Genomic DNA, 23,101 nt, shown 5'->3' on the forward strand with positions numbered 1-23,101 from the left:
TAACAATAGAAATTCTCATTCACACCAAACCCAGAGTAGGCAGTGGGGTACTATTGAATCAAAGCATTCCCCAAAGCTCATCTGTTGGAAACTTATTCACTAAGCAACAGTGTTGGGAGGTAAGGATTAATATGAGAGGACCAGGTCATGAGGGCCCTGCTCATTAACTGAATTAATGTTGTTCTTGGGGGAGAGGGTCAGTTATCTAGAGAGTAGAATTCTCATTAAAACAGGTTTCACCTCTCTGGCTCTCTTGCTTTCATTCTCTCTTGCCCTCTACATTTGGCCATAGAATGAGCAGCAAGAAGGCCCCTCACTGATGTGGCACCTCAGTCTTGGACTTCCCAGCCTCCAGCCCTGTGAGCCAAACAGATTTTCTTTTTCTAGACAAATTACCAAGTCTGGTATTCTGCTACACAAACATCAAATGGACCAAGACAGAGAACCTGTTCCACACCATCATTCAGGAATCCAGCCCAAAATAGATTGCTGTAAGCCACCAGGCTTAGCAAATAAAAATGTAGGATTCCCAGTTAATTTTGAATTTCAGATAAACATTGAGTAATGTTCTATTTTTACTATTTCCTATGCAATATTTACATCACAGCTCTACTAAAAAAATATTTCATCTGAAATTCACATTTTTACCTATTTCCCTGTATAATGTCTCACCACCTTATCCCTTGATTTGTTGTTCTTCCACGAGGCAGTCTTCCCTGAGTATGAATACTCCACTAAAAGATGAGGTATAAAAGGAGTAGATATTCATATGGTTCCAGTTCGCATAAAAATGGGAGTCAGAGGCCTAACTGAGGCGTAAGTGTAGCATGCATTGCCTTTGCCCATCCTCCTTAGGGTATTACAGGATAAGATGACCCTGCATAAGCAAGCTTGTTTGGGAGTGAGGTTTATTTGTGGTTTAAGAATAAAAGGCAGGTGTACTGATGGGCAGACCATTTCTGCCAACCAGCAGTCCATGATTTACTGCTTCACATTGAGCAGTGCTTGGCCATAAGGAAGGGAATCTAAAGACACTAACTCAGTGAATTTGAAGTCTAACACTGTATGGAAAATCATGCAGGAATGCATCAGTTGTATACCTAACCAGGATGACAAACAGGAACTGATTTAGAATAAGCCATCATCATGTATTGAATTGGTACCACAAAAATTTTCCTTCAGTTGGGCAATAACTTAAAAGATAACAATACCATGAGAAATGTAAGTCATCTCTCATATATGTGCAATAAGAGGATTATCTGGTAGGTAAAGTAAAGACCTCTGATGGGAGTCACTAAAAAGGAAATAGTACAGACACGTTGTAAGCCATCAAATGCATGTGGGCCAGAATATATCCCTGGAAATTTTTCTTCCTCTAATGTTCCCAATTTCAAGAGATTAAATGAACATTAAAAGAATAAAATGCTAACATAAGAAAGATGTAGCCTGCAGAGGAGATATGAAACCAGAGTCAAATATTTCCCTAAGCAAATAAAGTTAGCTAAAATTCAATAAAAAGTATGTTACTCGATGCTTCTTAGAATAACACTTTAAAAGTTGTTGCTCTTCCATGAGGCAGTCTTCCATTTTGACATGAAATCATGGCCCAAATGTTCTTTTTATATGGTAGCCTTTATCAAGAATACAGAAGAAATTATTTGGAAAGCAATATATCCCTTTGTCTGCTTCTGTTAGAAACAGGGATATTGAAAACAGTGTCATGAAATGTAGAAATATTTCACTCAGAGAAGCACAATAGTTTCCTTTCTTCTCTTGGTCCTCTTCTTGGTTCTCTCCAGAGGTTGGGTAGCCATGACACAAGGAAACAGCACTGAGGTGACCGAATTCTACCTTCTGGGATTTGGTGCCCAACATGAGTTTCAGATCATCTTCTTCATTGTGTTTCTCATGATCTACGTGACATCTATGGTGGGGAATACTGGAATGATCCTACTCATCAGGACAGATGCCAGACTCCAAACACCCATGTACTTTTTTCTACAACATCTGGTCTTAGTTGACATCTGCTACACGACAGCTATCACTCCCAAGATGCTGCAAAACTTCATTGCAGAAAACAAGTCCATATCGTTTAGTGGATGCTTAATCCAATTACTGGTCTATGCAACCTTTGCGACCAGCGACTGTTACCTCCTGGCAGCGATGGCGGTTGACCGTTATGTAGCCATCTGTAAGCCTCTTCACTATTCCATCATCATGTCTCAGACAGTCTGCATCCAGATGGTAGCTGGTTCATACCTCATGGGTTCAGTAAATGCCTCCGTACACACAGGTTTTACTTTTTCACTGTCCTTCTGTAAATTCAACATCAATCACTTTTTCTGTGATATTCCTCCAATTATCACCCTTTCGTGCTCCAACAATGACATGAACTTCATGCTAATTTTGATCTTTGTGGGATTCAACTTGACGTTCACTGTGTTGGTCATCATCTTCTCCTACATTTACATCCTGACCACCATCCTGAAGATGTCTTCTGCAGCAGGGAGGAAGAAGACCTTCTCCACCTGTGCCTCCCACCTGACAGCGGTCACCATTTTCTATGGCACCCTTGCTTACATGTACTTACAGCCTCATTCTGAGAATGCCCAGGAGAATATGAAAGTGGCCTCTGTATTTTATGGTATCGTCATTCCCATGTTGAACCCCCTGATCTACAGCCTGAGAAACAAGGAGGTGAAAGAAGCTTTAAAAGTGGTGGCCAAAAAGCTCTTTTAGGTTAGACCCAAATTCTTCTGATTTAGCACCTTAAAGCATGCAGTGGAAACATGTTACTGCCCTTTAATAACTTAGAAATTGAAAACATGTTAACATATTGAATTCTTAAATCCAGGTTACTCTATCAACACATAAGATGCTAGAATATGAGAAATATTCTAACAACTCTCCTGAGATTCATTTTTTCTGGAGTACAATCTGAAAAATAATCCTCAGGGAGAATGCTTTATGTAGATGGTGAAAAATATTAAGCAGTTTATATAAAACTTATAGAGTATATTTCAAATATTTTTCAAATACTATTTAAATGGCTATAAATATTAAAAATTGTTTGAATATTGTCACAACTAAAATTGGAGTTTATTGATTTCTCATCCTTTGAAAAAGTTCCCTAAACTTTCTACAGTGAGGTCCTTTGTAAATTCTGTTGCAATTATGGTACAACTCTTCATTTATTGTACATCTTTGAATGTGAAATAAATGTATTTCCTTACAAATCATCTTGTGACTCAAGCTATCACTTCTAAACAGCATTCTTATATTTGTTACATCCCACACTCCTTAGGAATAGTTCTTTCTGTCAACAGCTACCCTCTTTATTCCTATGCCATCACTTTCTTTCCTTGGGAAAGGGAACTCTGGATAATAGTTCTATTCCTATCTCCTGCTGAGATAACCTAGAAAGAGATGTATCTGAACTCTTGCCAGTAATCATTCATTTACAGTCATTTTGTTCAAACAAATAAGGTTAAACTACAGAAGCTCCATGGGAATTCAACATGGGACAAGAGATCTTTGAGTCAATGAAAGATTATTTGGCAGGAAAGCTTTAGTACACAGACAGGACCCGGCTTCATAATGGTGGGCAAGCAATGAAGGAAAGCACCTGCAGTCTTTTTCACAACGTACCACACAGTGGCAGCTTCCTTCCCAGAGCAAAGGGTTTTCACCTGGCACCTTGATCAAGCTACTATTCATCCTGCCATAGTGTGTATATGAGAAAACACTCAAGCTGAATCTCTGTTAAGACTAGAAATGCACTCTTAAATCCCAAGCACCTATCAGGTATCTGGAAATTACTAAGTACTTATTTAAACAGTTGTAGAATGAGGGAAGAAGGAATGTTCATAGAAAACTTGAATCTGTCCATTAAATGAAAAAATATATAGTCTGGCTATCTAATAGTTCAGTATGGCAATCTATTCTTATGGAATCCTGTGTTTTATAAGGACTTACTAGAACCAGCAACTGCTTCTGAACATTACTGTGAAGACCCAAGAATTCAATTAGTACTTAAAGTCAAGGGAGGGCAAGGTGAGGTACTGGGGAATGTCCTGTGCATGTATAAATATGTCCCAGTGGACCCTATTATTACATATAAATCCTAAGCCACAATAAACAGGTTTAAAAATATTTTGAAATCAATCATGATCAGAAAAAGCTACCTTTTAGAGAGTGTCTTTCAGTTCCTTAGCCCATTTATTCATTGGGTTATTTGTTTGGTTTGGTTTGTTTCTTTTTTGTTGTTGTTGTTGTTTGTTTTTGGTGCTAAGCTTTTTGAATTTTTTTTAATTCTAATGAAGTATATTCTGGAGAAAAGTGTTTTATCTGGTGTAGGTATAGTAAAGATTTTCTCCCACTCTGTAGGTTCTCTCTTCACATTACTGATTGTTTCCTCTGCTGAGTAGAAACCTTTTGGTTTAAATCCATCACATTTATTTATTCTTGATTCTATTTCTTGCACTTTAGGAGTTTTGTTAAGAAAATAAGGACCTAATCTGACATGATGAATACTTAGGCCTACTTTTTCTTCTATTAGGCACAGGGTCTCTGGGCTAATTCCTAGGTTCTTGATCCACTTTGAGTTGAGTTTTGTGATGGTGAGAGGGGCTTAATTTCATTTTGCTGCATATGGATTTTCAATTTTCCCAGCATCATTTATTGAAGAGGCTACCTTTTCTCCAGTGAATGTTTTTCCTCCTTTGTCTAGTATGAAATAACAATTTATGTGGGTTTTTCCTCTGTTTCTTCTACACTGTACCCTTGTTGCCTATTTTGGTGCCAATACCAAGTCGTTTTTAAAACTATAGCTCTTCATAAAGTTTAAGATCTGGCATTGTGATGCCTCCTGCTTCACTCTTCTTGCTAAGAATTGCTTTGGTTATTCTAGGTCTCTTTTTTTTCAAAATTAATTTTATGATTACTTTTTCTAATTCTATGAAGAATGTCATTGGGATATTAATTATTAATTATTTAATGACAACATAATTTTAATTGGAATTGGATTAATTCTGTATAATGCTTATAGTAGTATGGCCATTTTGAAAATATTAATTCTTCCTATCCAAGAACATGGGAGATCTTTCTATCTTCTAAGTTCTTCTTCAATTTCTTTCTTTAGTGTTCTGTAGTTTTCAATTGTAGAGTTCTTTCACCTCTTTTTTAGATTGATTCCCAAGTATTTTTTGTTGTGAATGAGATAGTACCTAATTTCTCTTTCAAAGGATTCATCACTGATGTATAGAAATGCATTTGATTTATGTGTATTGCTTTTGTATCCTGCTATTTTGCTGAATTAATTTATTATAGATATTTTCTGTTGGAATTTTTTGGATCTTCTAAATTATCATTAAATAATGATAGTTTGAGTTCTTTTCTTTTCCTCTTTATATCCCTTTAATTTCTTTCATCTCTCTAATTTCTCTGGCAAAACTTTCCAAGACTATGTTGAATAGAAGTCTGCAAGAGGGCATCCCTGTCTTGTTCCAGAGGGCATCCCTGTCAGACACTTCTCAGGAGATATACAATTGACCAACAAATATATGAAAAAAAAATGTTCTACATCTTAGGTAATTAAAGTAATGTAAATCAAAACTACTCTAAGATTTTATCTCACTCCAATCAGAATGGCAGTTGTCAAGAATACAGACAACAATCAGTGTTGGTGAGGATATCGGGGAAAAGGTACATTCATACATTGCTGGTAGGACTGAGAATTGGTGCAACCACTCTGGAAAGCAGTATGGACATTCCTCAGAAAACTTGGAATGGAAACACCATTTGACCCAGCTATTCTACTCCTCAATCTATACCCAAAGGACTTAAAATCAACAAAACACAGCCACATCAACGCTTATAGCAGCTCAATTCATAATAGCTAAATTGTGGAACCAAACCTGGTGCCCTTCGATAGAAGAATGGATAAAGAAGCTACAGTATATATACACAATGGAATACTAGTCAACATTAAAAGAGAATGACATTATGGCATTTTTAGGTAAATGATTGGAGTTGGAGATTATCATGCTAAGAGAAATAAGCCAATCCCAAAAGCCCAAAGTTCAAATGTTTTCTCTAATATGTGAATGCTGATCCATTAAAGGGGCAAAATGGAGGAAATTTCACTGGGCAGAGGGGAGTAAAGGGAGGTGATGTGGCATGGGGATAGGAAACATGGTGAATGAGACATCATTACCTGAGGTACATGTGTGATTGCACAAATGGTGTGACTCTACACCATGTACAACCAGAGAAATGAAAAATTGTGCTCCATTTGTGCACAGCTTGGATCTAAGACTCAGCCACATGGCCAATATGTCCTCAAAGCCCAATAAAAATGGTACACCAAAGACTCAGTGAGTTCCCTGGGTCAGTAATACTCCATGAACATTGCCTTAACTGAGGTCAAGACAGCTATGTATCCCTGAGGATGATAGAAGTCTCATCATATAAGGACCACGCCCAGACTTCACTCTATATCTTTCTTACTTTTATTGGTACTAACTTTAATTCTCCTGCTATAATAAAACTGAACCTGTATGTATGGCACTTTTCTGATGTCTTCCTCTGTTTGGGATCTGTATCAAACATACTATCAAATTAGTATTGACAGTATAATTTGTAAACAGCAGTAATTCATTTCTTATATTTCTGGAAGCTATAGGTCCAAAATCAATATACCAGCAGGATCAAGTGAAGGAATTCTTCCTGGTTGGACATAGTCAACATCTCAATATGTCCTCACTTGGCCAAAAAAAAAAAAAAAAAATGCTAGAGAGCTCTCCAAACTCATTCATGAAAGATCCACATTCTTACTTAATTGTCTCCTAAAAATGGTATTTCCTATACTATCATGTTGTGATAAAGAATTTTTTATTTTTTTAATTTGTTTTATTTGTTTTTAATTAGTTATATATGACAATAGAACACACTTTGACACATCATACATAAATGGAATATAATTTCTTACTTTTCTCCTTGTACATGATGTAGAATCACACCAGTCATGTAGTCATATATGTACATATGGTAATAAAGTCCTGATTCATTCATTATCCTTCATACCCCCATACCCATCCTCTCTCTTCACTTCCCTCTACATAATCCAAAGTAATTCAATTCTTCCATAGTCCCTGCCTTATTGTGAATTACCAATTGCATATCAGGAAAAACATTTGGCCTTTGTTTTTTTTGACGTTGGCTTATTTTGCTTAGCTCTATCTGTTTATCAGCAAATGCCATAAATTCACAAGAGCTAAAACAATGGAACCAACCTAGGTATCCTTCAACAGATGAATGGATTAAAAAATGTGGCATATGTACATAGTGGTACAGGATTATGACATTAGAATTTTGAGAAACAACACTCAGTCCATAATATTCTGATCTGGGACCCTAAAAATCTTATCCCTCTTACATGCACAATGCATTAATTCCATTATGACAATCCGAAAAGTTCTTGTATCTACCATCAACCATAAAGTCAGATTCCAAAGTTTCAACTAAATGTCATAAGACATGGATGAGGTTAGTGGAATGATTTATTCTGAGGGAAAATTCTTCTCCAGCTGTGGGCCTCAAGTCCATCAAGATATGTACTTCCAAAATGAAAAGAGAAAGACAGGAATAGGATAGACATTTCCACTCCAAGAAGGAGAAATAGGAAATAAAGAGGGATAACAGGGCCCAAGCAAGTCCAAAACCTAGGAAGGTGAGATCCCAAGGCTCAGAACCATCCTCTTTGGCCCCACCCACTGCCCTCCAGGCTCTCTGGGAGAGAAGTCCCACCTTCCAGATCCAGATATTGACATCTCAGCAGAGACTTGTTACAGTCCATGTTCCTAAAACTATTCAAGAATAAGGAAACTTCCTCTCTATCTCTCTTTTCTTTCTGAGGCCTTGTAGGAGTCACTCTTAAAGCTCTGTTCACAGAAATCAAGACTTTTTCTAGCAGGCAACCTTAAAATATGCCCAAATTCTACCCATTTCCCTGTCTAAATCTGCTTTCCTATTTTTAGTTATTTGGTTCAGAGTATCTCACTCTTGGTGAAAATTTCTCTTATTTTTGGTTCCACAACAAAATACTGTAGACTGGGTAGTTTCTAAATCCCCAAAACTTATTCCTTATAGTCATGGGCACTGAAAGAGACGAGCAAACCCATGTGATGAGGCTCTGGTGAGGGCTTTCCTCTGGGTGGAGATGGCTAATTTCTCCTTTTGTCCTCTCACAGTTGACAGCAAGAGGAGCATCAAGCTCCCTCAGCATTCACAAGGTGCAAGTCCCCTTAATTAGCACTGTTCCACCCTTAAAACTACCCAGTCCTACACGCTTGTCAAACTGATCACCCCCTAATAGCAGCCCTTTGGGGCAGGATTTCAACATATGAATGGAGGGAGAAGGTGGGACATGAGACTTTGGTGCCTAACATCAGAGTTGTGACATATTCTAGTGCATGATCAAGTCTGAGGGTGATAATGAAGATCCCTAAATTAGTAACTATTTTGTAAGAAGGGTGGTCCTTGACACCCCTGAGCTTTTGTGTGTTATCTGACGTGACATCCGGTCTGTGGGAACCATTCCTTCACACTCTGCAGTTGCTAAACTTTTTGGTGGTGTTCATTTCAGGCAGCAGAGAGAAGAACAAGAAAAAGTGAGGGAGGAAATGCAGGGAAGACTGAGTGAGGGACTTACCTGGTTTACATTTTAGGGACTTGGAACTCAATTCCACAGTGGACTCGAATGAACTGTATAGAATGTCCCTCAGAATGGTCCCTCCCAAGAGAGGAGGTTGCGACATTTATTCTCCTCTCCTCTCTCCACTATTTGAAGGTTTGCCAAGGTGGTTAACACCCCGTCACATCTGTGCTGATTCTGAGGGGTGGTCTTTCATGGCCTGAGAGAGAATCCAGAGGCAAGAGGCAGAGATGCCATAGAAGACGGGCCCCTCTTAGGACGGAGAAAGCTCTCTACCACAGAGGCACTAAAATCAAGTTCTGAGAAGATGTGGTGCAAGACACAGAGATTTTTGTTACTCTGTGTTACACGTTTCTAGATAGTGACATTTGGCTACAAGACTAGAGGGAGATTTAAAGCAAGGGTCTCTCTGGCTGCTGCCCTGCCCTTCTTGCCCTTTCCACTTCATGAAATTAGATGTTCTAGAACTGTAGCAGATGGGTTGGCAACGAGGAGGCAGCCAGTGTCTGAGAAAGACTGAGCAAATCTTAGAATCGCTAGTCCTGACTCTCAACCTGTTGTCATGAAGGGGAATGAATCCTGGTATTTAGGCAAAAGGAAGTTGTTTTTTCTTCTACTGGCAATTGAGCACATCCCTAGCTGAAACATAGTCATGCAGTAAAGGATACTGAAGTGGAATTCAGTAGCGTTTTGAAAATAACTCCCCTTCATTCAATTGAAGTTCACCAAAAACAACAGGCTGGCTAAATCAAGATTACTCCTTACACATTTATTTTTTTCTTGATTCTTTTTAGTTATATACAACATCAGGACCCACCCTGACATTATCACAAATGCATGGAACACATCCACTTCAGTCCCCAGCACTTCCCTCCCTGCCCCGCACCCACTCCCCTTCTCTACCTCTTCACTCTACTGATCCCTCTTCAATCCATGTACAGATCTTTTTTTTTTTTTTTTAATTAGTGTCCTTTGAATACATCTAATTCTAGGCCCAACTGTGCAATATCCTTGCATGCACATATGAAAGTTTGGTCAGATCAGTTCCACTGTTCTTTCCTTCTTCTGTCCTTCCTTCCTCCTCCTCAAACACTTTGTCTAGTCTACTGATCTTTTCTCTATTTACCTCTCTCTCTCTCTCTCTCTCTTTCTCTCTCTCTCTCTATTTTTCTTGTTTTTTATCCTCCAACCTCACCACTTATTTTGGATTAGATTTTTCATATCAGAGAAATCATTCAACCTTTGACTTCTGACAGCTGGCTTATTTCACTTGTCATGATAGTCTCCAGATCCATCCATTTACTGGCAAATGCCATCATATCATTCTTCTTTAAGTCTGAGTAATGCTACATTTTGTGTGTGTGTGTGTGTGTGTGTGTGTGTGTGTGTGTGTGTATCACTTTCCCCTTGCATATTTATTAAAGACTTAAGTCTTGCAAGTTCATAGCCCAACTAAATTCAAGGTCTCTTATTTCACCAATACTTAAAATATTTTGATATTATGAAGTGAATTAGGAATAAATGTTGTTATTGTGTAGGGCTGATTTTTTTAAATGTGTAAGTTTATAGAAAAAATGGAAAGAAGTAATTTTGAGAATTTTTCAACCAATAAGCAATAGCCTACATAATATTGTAAAATATACTCATATTATAATACCTACTTGTTATACCATGGTGATATGCCTTTAACTTTTGATTACATCAATAAATGCTGAAGAAGTTATAGGGAATAGAGTACACTCATGCATTGCTGCTGGAACTGTAATTAGTACACTCGCTTTGGAAATCAGTATGGAGATTCCTCAAAAGACTGGAAACTGACCCACTAAATTACCTAGCTATAGCATACCTTGTATTTATTCAAACACACTAAAATCATCATGCGATAGTGATACACTCATACCAACGTTTATAGCAGCAAAATTCACAATATTCAAGTGTGCAACCAGCCTAGGTGCCCATCAATAGTTGAAAGAATAAAGAAAATGTGACATATATATATATATATAGTGACGTTTCACTCAGCATTAAAGAAAAATAAATTATAGATGTTGCTTGTAGATGGATGGAACTAGACAACATCATATTAAGTAAAATAAGTCAGACTCAGAAAGCCCAGGGTCAAATGTTTTCTCACATATGTAAAAGTAAGAGAGAAATAAGAAATTTTTTAAAAAAGGATGATCTCATGAAAATAGAAGGGAGAACTGCAGATTAAGGAAGGGGATTTGGACAGAGGAAGGAAGAATGAGAAAGGGGAGGAGTTGAAATATAAAATTGACCAAACTCTGCTATATACATATATGAATATATCACAATGATTTTAACTTTTATGTATAGCTATAATACATCAATTTAAAAATATTAATCAATACAAGAAACACCAATAGAATAGAGGAAGGGGATCCAGGTAGGGAAGTAAAAAGGAAACGAGGTAGTACTAAGTGATCGAAATGGAACAAATTATATTACATGCATTTAGGACTGTGTCAAAATGAACCCCACAATTATATATGACTATAATGCACTAACAAAAATGTTTTTAAAATATAATTTAGATTTAAATTTCTGTCATTGAAAAGCTATAATCTTTACTGATTAGTGACAAGATTTATCTAGATCTAAACACAGGTACTTAGACATATGATGATGCTCAACCTGATTTATAACAAAAGCTTTTCAAAAACACTTGTTAAAGAATAAATGATGTGTCTGGCTTCCTGCTTCTACCAGAGATTTCTTTCAAGATTTCTAAATCTTCCTCTCCAGGCACTGTTCATCCAACTTAAATCTGCTGTTGCTCCACTTCTGGACCTGTTCCATCTGAGCTCTCTCAGATTATCTCCAGTAACTCATACCAAATCTTTTTTTTTTTTCTTCAACCCATTCCACCAATCGTTATACTCTAGTAACCTCTCATAACTTAACTCTTAATGCTCCATCCCTGACATTTTGAGTTACCCCTCTTTTTTCTGACTCCTGAATCAACCTCTGATTTGCTCCACCAACAAAGCTTCAAGCATAATTGGTGTAAGATTTTGTTTCCTATATAATGAGCTATATATTTTACTCATGTCTTGTATAATTAAATAAATAATGCCCCCCCCCAAAAAAAAAGAATAAATGATGTGAGCCAAGCACCATAGAACATGCCTGCAATCCCAGCGATGTTGGAGGCTGAGGCAGGAGGATTACGAGTTCAAAGCCAGCCTCAGCAACTTAGTGAGATACTTAGCAACTCAGTGAGATCCTGTGTCTAAATAAAATACAAAAAGGGGCTGGGATGTGTCCCAGTGGTAAAGCACTCCTGGGTTTATATCCAGGACAGAAGAAGAAGAAAGAGGAGGAGGAGGAGTAGGAGGAGGAGGAGGAGGAGGAAGAGGAGGAGGAGAAGAAATAATAATAATAGTAATTACATGAAGAAAAAGAACTGTTGTCTCCAGGCATTACAGCAACACTAAAACACAATGTCCTCTCTAGGAAACCTAAATTTAATCCTGACAGCACATGCAAAGACACTCAACCTGATTCATAACAATAAAAAAAGCAAAATTGTTAAACAACACATGACATTAGAAATAATTGTCCTCTCTAAAAATAGAATAATGCACACACAAAAAAATTGTTCTCTCTGGAAAACATAAATTTTCTTCAGCCAATTACCAATGCTAATCACTGTTTTTCCAATCCCATCTCAGCCTCTGGAACCTCAGATACCATGGGAGTCAGTATAGATCCCTGAGGTGGCAGCTATAAGATCCCTGGTGGGGAAGAGCCATAGAGAGAGCCCTCCATGGGCAGTCAGCCTGCAGCAGTTGCAGAAAGAGATTCTGGAGGCAACTCTGGCTCCAGTACAACAGGGTAATTCCCATTGTCAACAGCAGCTGTGTAGCACTGCCATGTGTGCAGGAAGCAGCAAGGCACCAGGGTCAGAGGAGCAGTTCCAGCAGGTCACGCCCCAAGACCAGGACTCAGGTCATCAGGTGATATGATAGAAAGGAATCCAGGGGTTGCCCTCATTCTGGCCAAGGGTTGCCCAGGAAAGAATGTGAATGAACAAATGTCAATCAACCAACCAACACTAAATGTGCTTAAAATAACTTGCATGTGTCCTTGGGCCATGGGGTGAGCACTCAATGTCTGCACCCTGCTGTGAGGTCTTTGTAATTTTGGTAACTTGAACCTCACATCACTTCAAGCCAGGCTCTGTATTTTCCTCTTCATTTTCCTTTTCCTTTTTATTCTGAAATACTCATAGATTCACAGGAAGTTGTGCAACATTGCCAAGAGTTCCTGTGAACCTTCCACCCACTTTTACATCATGTTTGATTCCACTATGACACCAAAAGCAAAATTTTTATATTGGTGCTGTGTGTGTTTGTGTGTGTGTGTGTGTGTGTGTGTGTGTGTGTGTGTCTTTGTCATTTTCTCACTTGTGCAGACTTGTGTAATGATCAAGGAATACTGATCAATGTATAGACTCTTCCACCCCACATCTCAGATCCTATACAGATTCTTCTCATAGTGTCCCTTATATTCCTCCTACCTTCTTCCACCTGCAACCACTAGATGCTGCCAATCACTAACTTGTTCTCCATCTCTACAATTTTGTCATTTTAATAATGTTTATAATAAATCACATGTGACTATTGAAAGTTAACTTCGTTTTTGTTCTGCCCAATGCCACTGGGATGTCAGCCTTTCTCTAAATGATGTAGATCCTATTGGTTGATGGTGAGTTCTAGGTCTTTGCTGACCTTCTGTCTAGTTGATCCATATGTGACTAAGAGAAGACTATTAAATCCCCAATAACAATTGTGGACTGCCTTTTCCTCTCTTGCATTTTATCAGTTTGGGCTTTATATTTATTGTAGCTCTGTAGTTTGGTCCCCACACATTTAGGATTGCTATTTCTTCTTGAAGGATTAACCCTTTTATCATTATGTAACAGCCCTCTTTGTCCAGGTGATTTGCTTTCCTGTGACGTCTGTGCTATCTGATAATTAATGTAGCCAACACTTCAATCTTTTGCTTAATTTCTGTATGGTATGTATTTTCCTTGTGTCTGCTTTTGAGCTACAAATATTATATTTGAAGTGATTTTTTTATTTACAGTTTATGATAGCATAATATTTTTCTAGCTACTCCATGAAACTCTTAATTGATATTTAGAGAAGGAATCAGGAAAGATGAAAGTATATGGACACAGCAAAATACAGAAAAATATAACACACTTTTTGTCTTCTCTTAATTTCTCTAAGTTATATTTGACTATTGCAGGAAAAATTTTCATATTTTCCGATGTAGTTCTCAATGTGCATAGAGCCAACATTTAAGACAAATATGTTAAAATGGGAACCAGGAAAGGATTTTTAAAAGGAAGTAAAGTTTCTATGCCACTTCAAAAAGAAACATGCAAAAATAATTATGCTTAGAATACAATACCTCAAGCAGCCACTAAAAAAGCTGTAGAAACACATGCACAAACCACTAGAAATAAATCAGTGTGGCATTCTAAAACGCATCCAAGTGAAACACAGGAAAGCAAGTAAAAGTAAACAGAGAAACAAGAGGAAAGGGACCTGAGGGAAAGAGGAAGGAAAGATAAGGTGTGGTCCTGGAAAATGAAATCAACCCGATTATGCTTTGTGCATATGTGAGTGTGATACAATGAAACCCATTGCAATATAATTATGCACCAGTAAAAAATTTAAATTATAATAAAATTCCGAACTTAAGAGGCAACATCCTACAAACTCCCACCCTAGCCATGCAGCACCCCAACCGGATGCCTGAAAGCAGAGGATCTGCCCAAACATGGTCTGGAACCTCTAAAACCATGAGCCAAAATGAATTTTTTCTCTTTGTAAGTTTCTTACCAAAATATTTTGTTGTAGTGATGGAAAGCTGACTAACATGGAGAAAGTACACCTTCTGATCAATGAATCTGACTCGTTTTTTTCTAAAATTAAGAAAAAGAGTCTTGCTGTGTTGCTCAGGCCAGAGTATGGTTTTTCTTTCCACCTATTACTGTATTCCCCAAAAAGTTTTATAATTTTATTAATAAAATTTTTATTCTTTTGTTTTAAAAAAAAAAGAGGCAACATGTGTGGCAAAGGATCATTTTATAACAATAAGAGTCATGAATTTCTAGTATAAAAAGCAAAGAACAAATTTTTGTTAAAAATTAAAGTTCTCTCTCACACCACACCCAGGGAAGCTTATTTCTAAAGGGCTAAGTGGGCTCCATTCCTGATCTTTATCAATGAATAGAATGAAATCTTGAGTAAGAGTGAGAAAAAAAAATAGTTTGATTGTTGAAGAGCCCATTCTCTAAACATTACTCTGCAGCCTGCCCTCTCTTCGGGCAATATGACATGAACACCTTCCATAGGGTGTATGTTTATTTCATTCACTTTGGACTATGTATTAATCCATAATATGTATCTGTGTGATTTATTTAAACCTATTTCTAAATTTGCTTTTTGGAAAAATTGTTGCAGTGCCCACAATGAACTTGTAAGTAGGTTCTGCAACCCACATTTTGCAGAGGAAGGAAGTGCAGCAGGGGAGGGGTCACATCCTTAGCCTACATTGATTGGCGGGACAAGAATTCTGGTAATGGGCCATAGCCTTTGTAGCATTTGCTGATTAGAAAGCACCTCCATCACACATAACAAATGATAATTCCTATTGAGTCCATTGTCCCTCAGTACACAGATTCTCTCTGTGAGTTGGGAAAGGAGGGCTTCTCCTTAACTCTTGAAAACTGTCCCCATAATGTGATATCATTTTACTTGAATTCAAAATGATTAGAGTAAAATTAATAAAGCAAAAATTATTACTCTATCAAATTTTTGACTTAAAAATGTTTCCTTGATCTACTTGGGCTTCCTCTAAGGTGGTTCTCCCCACAGGATGGATTTTCCTTGAAAAGACTCCATTTCATCTCTTTTTCAACAAATTCACTGTAGGAAAGAGCTTGTACATACGTTTTGTTTCTCAGCCCTCACTAAAGGTTTGTCCTGAAAGACACTAGTGTCTTGTCCCTGCAGTTGGGTTATCCCACAGTGCTGGATTCTCAAGATATTTAAGAGAACCAGAGAAGCTGATAGCAACAACTGGCTTCCTCTGCTGCATAGCTATCACTAAAGGCACATTCTTCCTCACCATCCTATCCCTGAAGGTGGAGCTCTGCTTAGAGCCATGGTACCAGTGAAGGAACAGCAAGGCTGTTGATAAATTGAGGATGTGTGTTGTTCCTCCATCAGCAGTTCCTTTTATTATATAATGTATAAAAATCGTAAAATTCTATGAAAATAATTCCATCACACGTGCACCCATAATATAATTCAAAATATAAATGACAGCCACATTTTCAATCCCTTACAATACATTCCTATTTATCTATCATGAAAGTAATAATTATATATACAACATATGTATTACATATTCATATACATATATTACATATACTTAGTATATAGAATACAAACTATATAGTATATATTTCAGATACAGGATAGATGAGAGAGAGAGAAATATTTGGGACGGGGAGGCTGTGCGTTTCAAAGATGGCCCATCTCCCTGTTCTCTTTTGCTCCTTCCAAGTGGGCTTTTCTTCTTCTTTTGTTTTTCAGGTAATAGGTGAGCCTCTTTTTGTAGGTTTGCACTGATAAGCCAAGGAAGCTCTGGTGTCTTAGGTAAGCTGCTGATGAACCAAAACTTCTAACCTATAACTTGCTTCTTAGAAGGACCTCAACCAAACCTCATTCTGTTAGGACTCACTTCAACCCTTCCACAATGCACCTGGTTAGGATCAGCATTTGGGGGATTCTAAAGCATAAATCTAGTTGAGGCCAAGATTTTCCTATTGCTGACTCAGTTTTCAGTTTCTTGGATCTGATAAATGAGTCATCACTCACCTATCTATTTCTCAGGGGGATACTTGTGCTTCTGTTACAACTTGTTTCATTTATGACTTTTTGCAAAATATTATTATTGCATTTTAGGAAAGAAATAATAGTTACTTAAAATAAGACTAACTGTTGAAAAACAACTCCATAAATATCAGTATTGTACAACACTAGAAATTCTCAGTCACACACAGTCCAGTGGAGGAAGGGTGCTGTTGGCAGTGGACTGCTATAGATGAAATGTGTCCCCCAGGTTCACGTGTTGGAAATTAAACACCATTGTGACAGTGTCAGGAGATGAAAGTATGAGAAGAGGTATGGCCCTTGTGAATGAATTAATTCTGTTTTTGTGGGAGAGGGTTAGTTATCTTGAGCTTAGATCTGTTATGAAAGCAAGTTTGCCCCTCTCTTATTCTCTTGCTGTCAATGTTGACTCACTTGCCTTTCCACTTTCTGCCATATGATGAGGCAGTATCAAGCCCATGTGATGTTGCTCTGCCATCTTGGACTTCCCAGAATTTAAAACTGTGAGTCAAATACAGTTTTTTTGTTGTTGTTGTTGTTTCTTTGAATTACCTTCTTTTTCATGTCTATAAATTTCATTATTATTAGCATAAAGTGTGGTGTTCTGCTCTGTCAACAGAGTAGGACAGAGATTCTGTGTTGCACACAGTCATCCCAGCCTGAAGTGGACCACAATAAGCAACATAAGGAAGGCTAGCAAAATTGTCAAAAAGAAAAAAAATACAGGAGGCCCAGTTAAATGTGAATTTTGGAAAATAATAAGTATTTTTTGCTCTTATTGTTTCTCATGTAAAAGATGTATAGACACTAAAGTTGGTGTGCATTTATATGAAATATTGCACTTATTTATAGCAAAATTTACTTTAACTTGGTGTTACTTTAACTTGTGTTTTTTTCTGACAACTCTGTCTCATGATAAAGTCTCTCTAAATTGCCAATATCTAACAAACAGATGAGTTAGAGTAGCAAGTTATATTGTAACCATTTTCATAGGTGTGGGGGTGAGAGGGCTGCTTCAGGCCTAGATGTAGCATACATTGCTTTTGACCATGTTACTTTGAGCAGAACTGTGAAGTCATAACCTCACATAAGCAAGTTTGGCTGGAAGCAAGGTCTATTCCAGAAGACAAAGGTACCGCTGGGCAGCAAGCCAGGTTCTGCAGTACATAGCCATGGTTTGTGACACACTACTCACCAACAAGCAGTGCTAGGAAATATGGAAAGTTGTTTAAGAATTAAGTCACCAAACCAGAGAATTTGAGTGCTTACACTACATGAAAAACATTCATGAATACATCTCAGCTCTACACCCAACTAAGCACAGGGGTACACAGGTAGAGAAAAACAAAAACATTCATGATATAAAGTAAGCAATAACAACATATTAATCAAACGTTTACCACATTGTCTTTCCTTAAGCTAAGCCAAAGCCACAAGAGAAACAATGCCAGGGGAAAAGGAACTTTATCTCTCTCTTTCTTAATTATATGTGAAAAGAGGATTATCTGAGGGATAATCAGAAAATTTTTTGTGAAGGTCATCACTTAAAAGAGAGTTGTAAAAAATAAGAGAGGTACAGACCCACTGTGAACTCATCAATCATGTGAACCATTGTTATGGTTTCTATGTGAGATGTCCCCCAAAAGCTCATGTGTAAGACAATGCAAGAAGGCATAAAGGAGAAGTGATTGGATTAAGAAAGCCTTGCTTTCAATTAAATATTGAATTAATTCCCTGATGGGATTAACTAAGCCGTAAATGAAGGTTGGTAGGGTGTGGCTGGAGGAAGTGGGTTATTGGGGACATGACGTTGGGGTGTATATTTTGTATCTGGTGAGTGGAGACGCTCTGTCAGCTGCCTGATCATCAAGTGAGCTGGTTTCCTCCACCACACTCTTCCACCATGATGTTCAAGCTCACCTTAAATACAGTGGAATAGAGCTGGATTTCTATGGACTGAGATCTCTGAAACCATGAGCTCCAAATAAATTTTTCCTCCTCTACGATTATTCTTATCAGGTATTTTAGCTACAACAGTGAAAAAGCTGACTAAAACAAACACGAACATAACTCAGAAAATTTTTTATTCCAATGAATTCTCATGTCCAAAACTTGAACGAAAATTAAATGAAAAGAATGCTAAATGCATACAAAAAAATTGTAGACTGCTGAAAAAGGGAAATCTTATTGTTTCATGCAAATATAGATGCTCATTTAAAATAATGAAAAAGTAGTTTAATATACATTTTTCATAATCACAGGTTAAAAGTCAGTCTTCTCTGAAGTTTTCTCCACTGTAAAATTTATCTAAAGCTTGAATACACAGGCTTGTGATGGCTTGTTACCAAAAATACAGAAAAATTATTTGGAAGACAATAAACTAGATTCTGATTTTGTCATGAATATCAAAATCAAAAAAAAAAAGCAACGTGAAATCTAAGGATCTTTCATTTAAAAAAGTCATAAAGATTTTCTTTCTCTCTTGGTCCTTCTCTTGCTTCTATCCAGACATACATTGGGTAGCCATGACAAAAGGAAATGGCACTGGAGTGACTGAATTCTACCTTCTGGGATTTGGTGACCAACGTCAGTTTCAAAGCATACTCTTCATTATGTTTCTCATGATCTACATGACATCCATGTTGGGGAATACTGGAATGATCCTACTCATCAGGACAGATGCCAGACTCCAAACACCCATGTACTTTTTTCTACAACATCTGGCCTTTGTTGACATCTGCTACACAACAGCTATCACTCCCAAGATGCTGCAAAACTTCATCATAGAAAACAAGTCCATATCATTTGGTGGATGCTTAATGCAATTACTGGTCTATGCAACCTTTGCAACCAGTGACTGCTACCTCCTGGCAGCCATGGCGGTTGACCGTTATGTAGCCATCTGTAAGCCTCTTCACTATTCCATCATCATGTCTCAGACAGTCTGCATCCAAATGGTAGCTGGTTCATACCTCATGGGATCAATAAATGCCTCCGTACAAACGGGTTTTACATTTTCACTGTCCTTCTGTCGGTCCAACAGCATCAATCACTTTTTCTGTGATGTCCCCCCAATTCTCATGCTATCATGCTCCAACATTGACATCAACATCCTGGTACTTACTGTGTTTGTGGGATTTAACTTGACCTTCACTGTGTTGGTGGTCACCTTGTCCTACATTTACATCCTGACCACCATCCTGAAGATGTCTTCTGCAGCAGGGAGGAAGAAGACCTTCTCCACCTGTGCCTCCCACCTGACAGCGGTCACCATTTTCTATGGCACCCTTGCTTACATGTACTTACAGCCTCATTCTGAGAATGCCCAGGAGAATATGAAAGTGGCTTCTGTATTTTATGGCATCATCATTCCCATGTTGAACCCCCTGATCTACAGCCTGAGAAACAAGGAGGTGAAAGAAGCTTTAAAAGTAGTGGCCACAAAGCTCTTTTAGGTTAGACCCAAACTGTTCCAATTCAGCACATCAAAGCATGCAGTAGAAACATGTTACTGCCCTTTAATAATTCGGAAATTGAAAGTGTGTTAACATATTGAACTCTTAAATCCAGGTTACTCTATCAACACATAAGATGCTACAATGTGAGAAATAGTTTAAGTACTCTCCTGAGATTCATTTTCTCTGGAGTATAATCTGAAAAACAAAATCTTCAGGGAAAGACTTTAAGGAGATGGTAAAATATATTAAGGAGTTTATATAATGTTTACAAAATATTATTTTAAATATTTTTTCAAATATACTTTAAATGGCTACAAATATTAAAAATTGCTTGAGTATTTTCAGTACTAAAATTGGAGTTGATTGATTTCCCATCCTTTGAAAACGTTCCCTCAACTTTGCACAGTGAGGTACTTTGTAAATTCTGTTGCAACTATTGCACAACTCTACAATTATTGAACAACAATTATTTCTGTTATGTTAAATAAATATCTCCTTCAAATCATCTTGTGACTCAACCTATCACTTCTATACATCATTCTTATATTTGTTACATTCCACACTACTTAGGGTCACTTCTTTATGGCAAAAATTACCCATTTCCCATTTCATCACTTTCTTTCCTTGGGAAAAGGAACTCTGAATAACAGTTCTATTCCAACCTCCAGATGAAGTAACCTAGAAATAGGTGGATTTAAACTCTTGCCAGTAATCATTCATTTACAATCATTCTGTTCAAACAAATTAAGGTTAAACTACAGAAGCTCCATGGGAATTCAACATGGGGCAAGAGATCTTTGAGTCAATGAAAGATTATTTGGCAGGAAAGCTTTAGTACACAGACGGGACCCGGCTTCGTAATGGTGGGCAAGCAATGAAGGAAAGCACCTGCAGTCTTTTTCACAACTTACCACACAGTGGTAGATTCCTTCCCAGAGCAAAGAGTTTTCACCTGTCACCTTGATCAAGCTACTATTCATCCTGCCAGAGTGTATATATGAGAAAACACTCAAGCACTTTTGTATCCCAAGCATCCATCAAGTGTCTGGAATTTATTAAGTAGTTGTTAAAATAGTTATAGAATGAGGAAAGAAGTAACGTTCACAAAAAAACGTGAATCTGTTCATTAAAGGAGAAAATATATAGTCCAGCTCTCTAATAATTCAGTATGGCAATCTATTCTTAGGGAAACGTGTTTTATAAAGACTTATAGGAACATCAACTGCTGCTTAACATTTTTGTGAAGGCCCAAATCTTCAGTTAGTACTTGAAGTCCACGGGAGGGCAAAAAGATGTACTGGGGAATGTCCTGTGCATGTATATATATGTCACAATGAATCCAACTATTTCATGTAGGTGCTATGCACCAATAAAAAGGTTTTAAAAGAATTTAAAATTAATCATGAATAGAAAAGGCTATTTTTATAAAACTATAAATATAAACTCAGAGAAAAATATGATATCATGTATAGAACAGTTTGGGATAGCAATGGCATAGAAAAGAGAGTATTCACATATATTCACATATACTAAAAGAAAAAAAAATATTTGTCATCCCATGTGAGAATTAATTCTCTACTGTAGCTAGTGCAATACATGCCTTAGTTTCCATTCCTGAGACACGGACTTGAGTAAAGGTCATGTATTTGTGATATGTAGAGAAGGATTAAACTGATTAAGCTTACCTCAAGAAAAGTCTGGCCATGTCCTCAGCTACTGGGAAGTGATCGCTAACTGACGAATCTCCTGCCAGAGAGGTGTGTCAGTGCTGGCTGAGGCTTTGGCCACTGCACAGTCCAACACCGTGAATGATGATGGGAATTGGAAGATATTTTCCATTAGTTTCCTACTTCAGAGGAATTGAAGACAAAAGGTATTATCTGATCTCCCAGAGTAGCTTGGACCCAAGAAACAGCCACATGGTCAGTATGTCCTCAAGCTTCAATAACTGGACACCAAAAACTCAGTGAGTCCCCTGGGTCAGTAATACTCCATGAATATTGCCTTAACTGAGGCCAAGACAGCCATGTGTCCCTGAGGATGGCAGAAGTTTCATGTGAGGACCACGCCCAGACTCATTCTGTGCCTCTCTTACTTTTATTGGTACTAACTTTATTCTTCTGCTATATGAAAACTGAACCTGTATGTACAGCAATTTCCTGATGTCGTCCTCTGTTTGGACTGTATATCAAATATACTATCAAATTACTATTGAGAGTAGAATTTGTCAGCAGCAGTAATTCCTTTCTCATAGTTCTGGAGCCTAGAGGTCCAAAGTCAAGATGGCAACAGGATCCAGTGAGGGAACTCTTCCTGGTTGGACAGTCAACATCTCAGTGTGTCCACACTGGCAGAAGAAAGGGCTAGAGAGTTCTCCAAACCTGTTCAAGAAGGATCCATCCTTATACTTAATAATCTCCCCAAAGTGCCATTTCCTGAAACTATTATGTTGTAGTAGAGGATTTTGAAATTGACATTTTGAATTGAGAAACCACACTAATCCATAATAATATGCCTATAGGGCTCTAAAACTCTTATCCCTCTTACATACACAATGCATTCATTCCATTCTGGCAACCCCCAAATTTCTAGTATCTACCATCACCCATAAAGCCTGAGGTCCAAAGTCTCATCTAAATGTCATATACATAAGACATGGATCAGATTTATGGGATGATTTATTCTGAGCCAAAATTCTTCTCCAGCTGTGAGTTTCAAATCCATAAAGACATGTGCTTCCAAAACACAAGAGGGCAGCCATAGACATTCCCAATCCAGGAAGGAAAAATAGGAAATAAAGAGGGATGAGGGGGCCCATGCAAGTCCAAAACCTAGGAAGGTGACCTCTGTGAGATCCCAAGCCTCAAGAACCATCCGCTTTGGCTCCACACACTGCCCTCCAGGCTCTCTGGGAGACAAGTCCCACCTTCCAGACCCAGCGATTGACATCTCAGCAGAACCTACTTACAGTCCATAGGGTCTTCAAGAAT

General features: G+C 37.7%; 2 protein-coding genes across 2 annotated transcripts; both read left to right on the plus strand.

Moving 5' to 3' along the window:
• Nucleotides 1–1,812: 1,812 nt before the first annotated feature.
• On the plus strand, nucleotides 1,813–2,739 carry LOC143391809 (olfactory receptor 5AK2-like). The gene has a single exon (XM_076844562.2). The coding sequence runs from the start codon at nucleotides 1,813–1,815 to the stop codon at nucleotides 2,737–2,739; it is 927 nt and encodes a 308-aa protein (XP_076700677.2).
• Nucleotides 2,740–19,178: 16,439 nt separating this feature from the next.
• Nucleotides 19,179–20,108, plus strand: LOC143391810 (olfactory receptor 5AK2-like). The gene has a single exon (XM_076844563.1). It carries the CDS (start codon nucleotides 19,179–19,181, stop codon nucleotides 20,106–20,108), a length of 930 nt encoding a protein of 309 aa, XP_076700678.1.
• The last annotated feature ends 2,993 nt before the right edge of the window (nucleotides 20,109–23,101 follow it).

Source organism: Callospermophilus lateralis, chromosome 2 (assembly GCF_048772815.1).
Source record: "Callospermophilus lateralis isolate mCalLat2 chromosome 2, mCalLat2.hap1, whole genome shotgun sequence".
Lineage (NCBI taxonomy): Eukaryota > Metazoa > Chordata > Mammalia > Rodentia > Sciuridae > Callospermophilus > Callospermophilus lateralis.

Excerpts from the sequence above, each read along its gene's own strand:
- LOC143391809 (XM_076844562.2), top strand. The coding sequence starts at position 1,813 with ATGACACAAGGAAACAGCACTGAGGTGACCGAATTCTACCTTCTGGGA.
- LOC143391810 (XM_076844563.1), top strand. The coding sequence starts at position 19,179 with ATGACAAAAGGAAATGGCACTGGAGTGACTGAATTCTACCTTCTGGGA.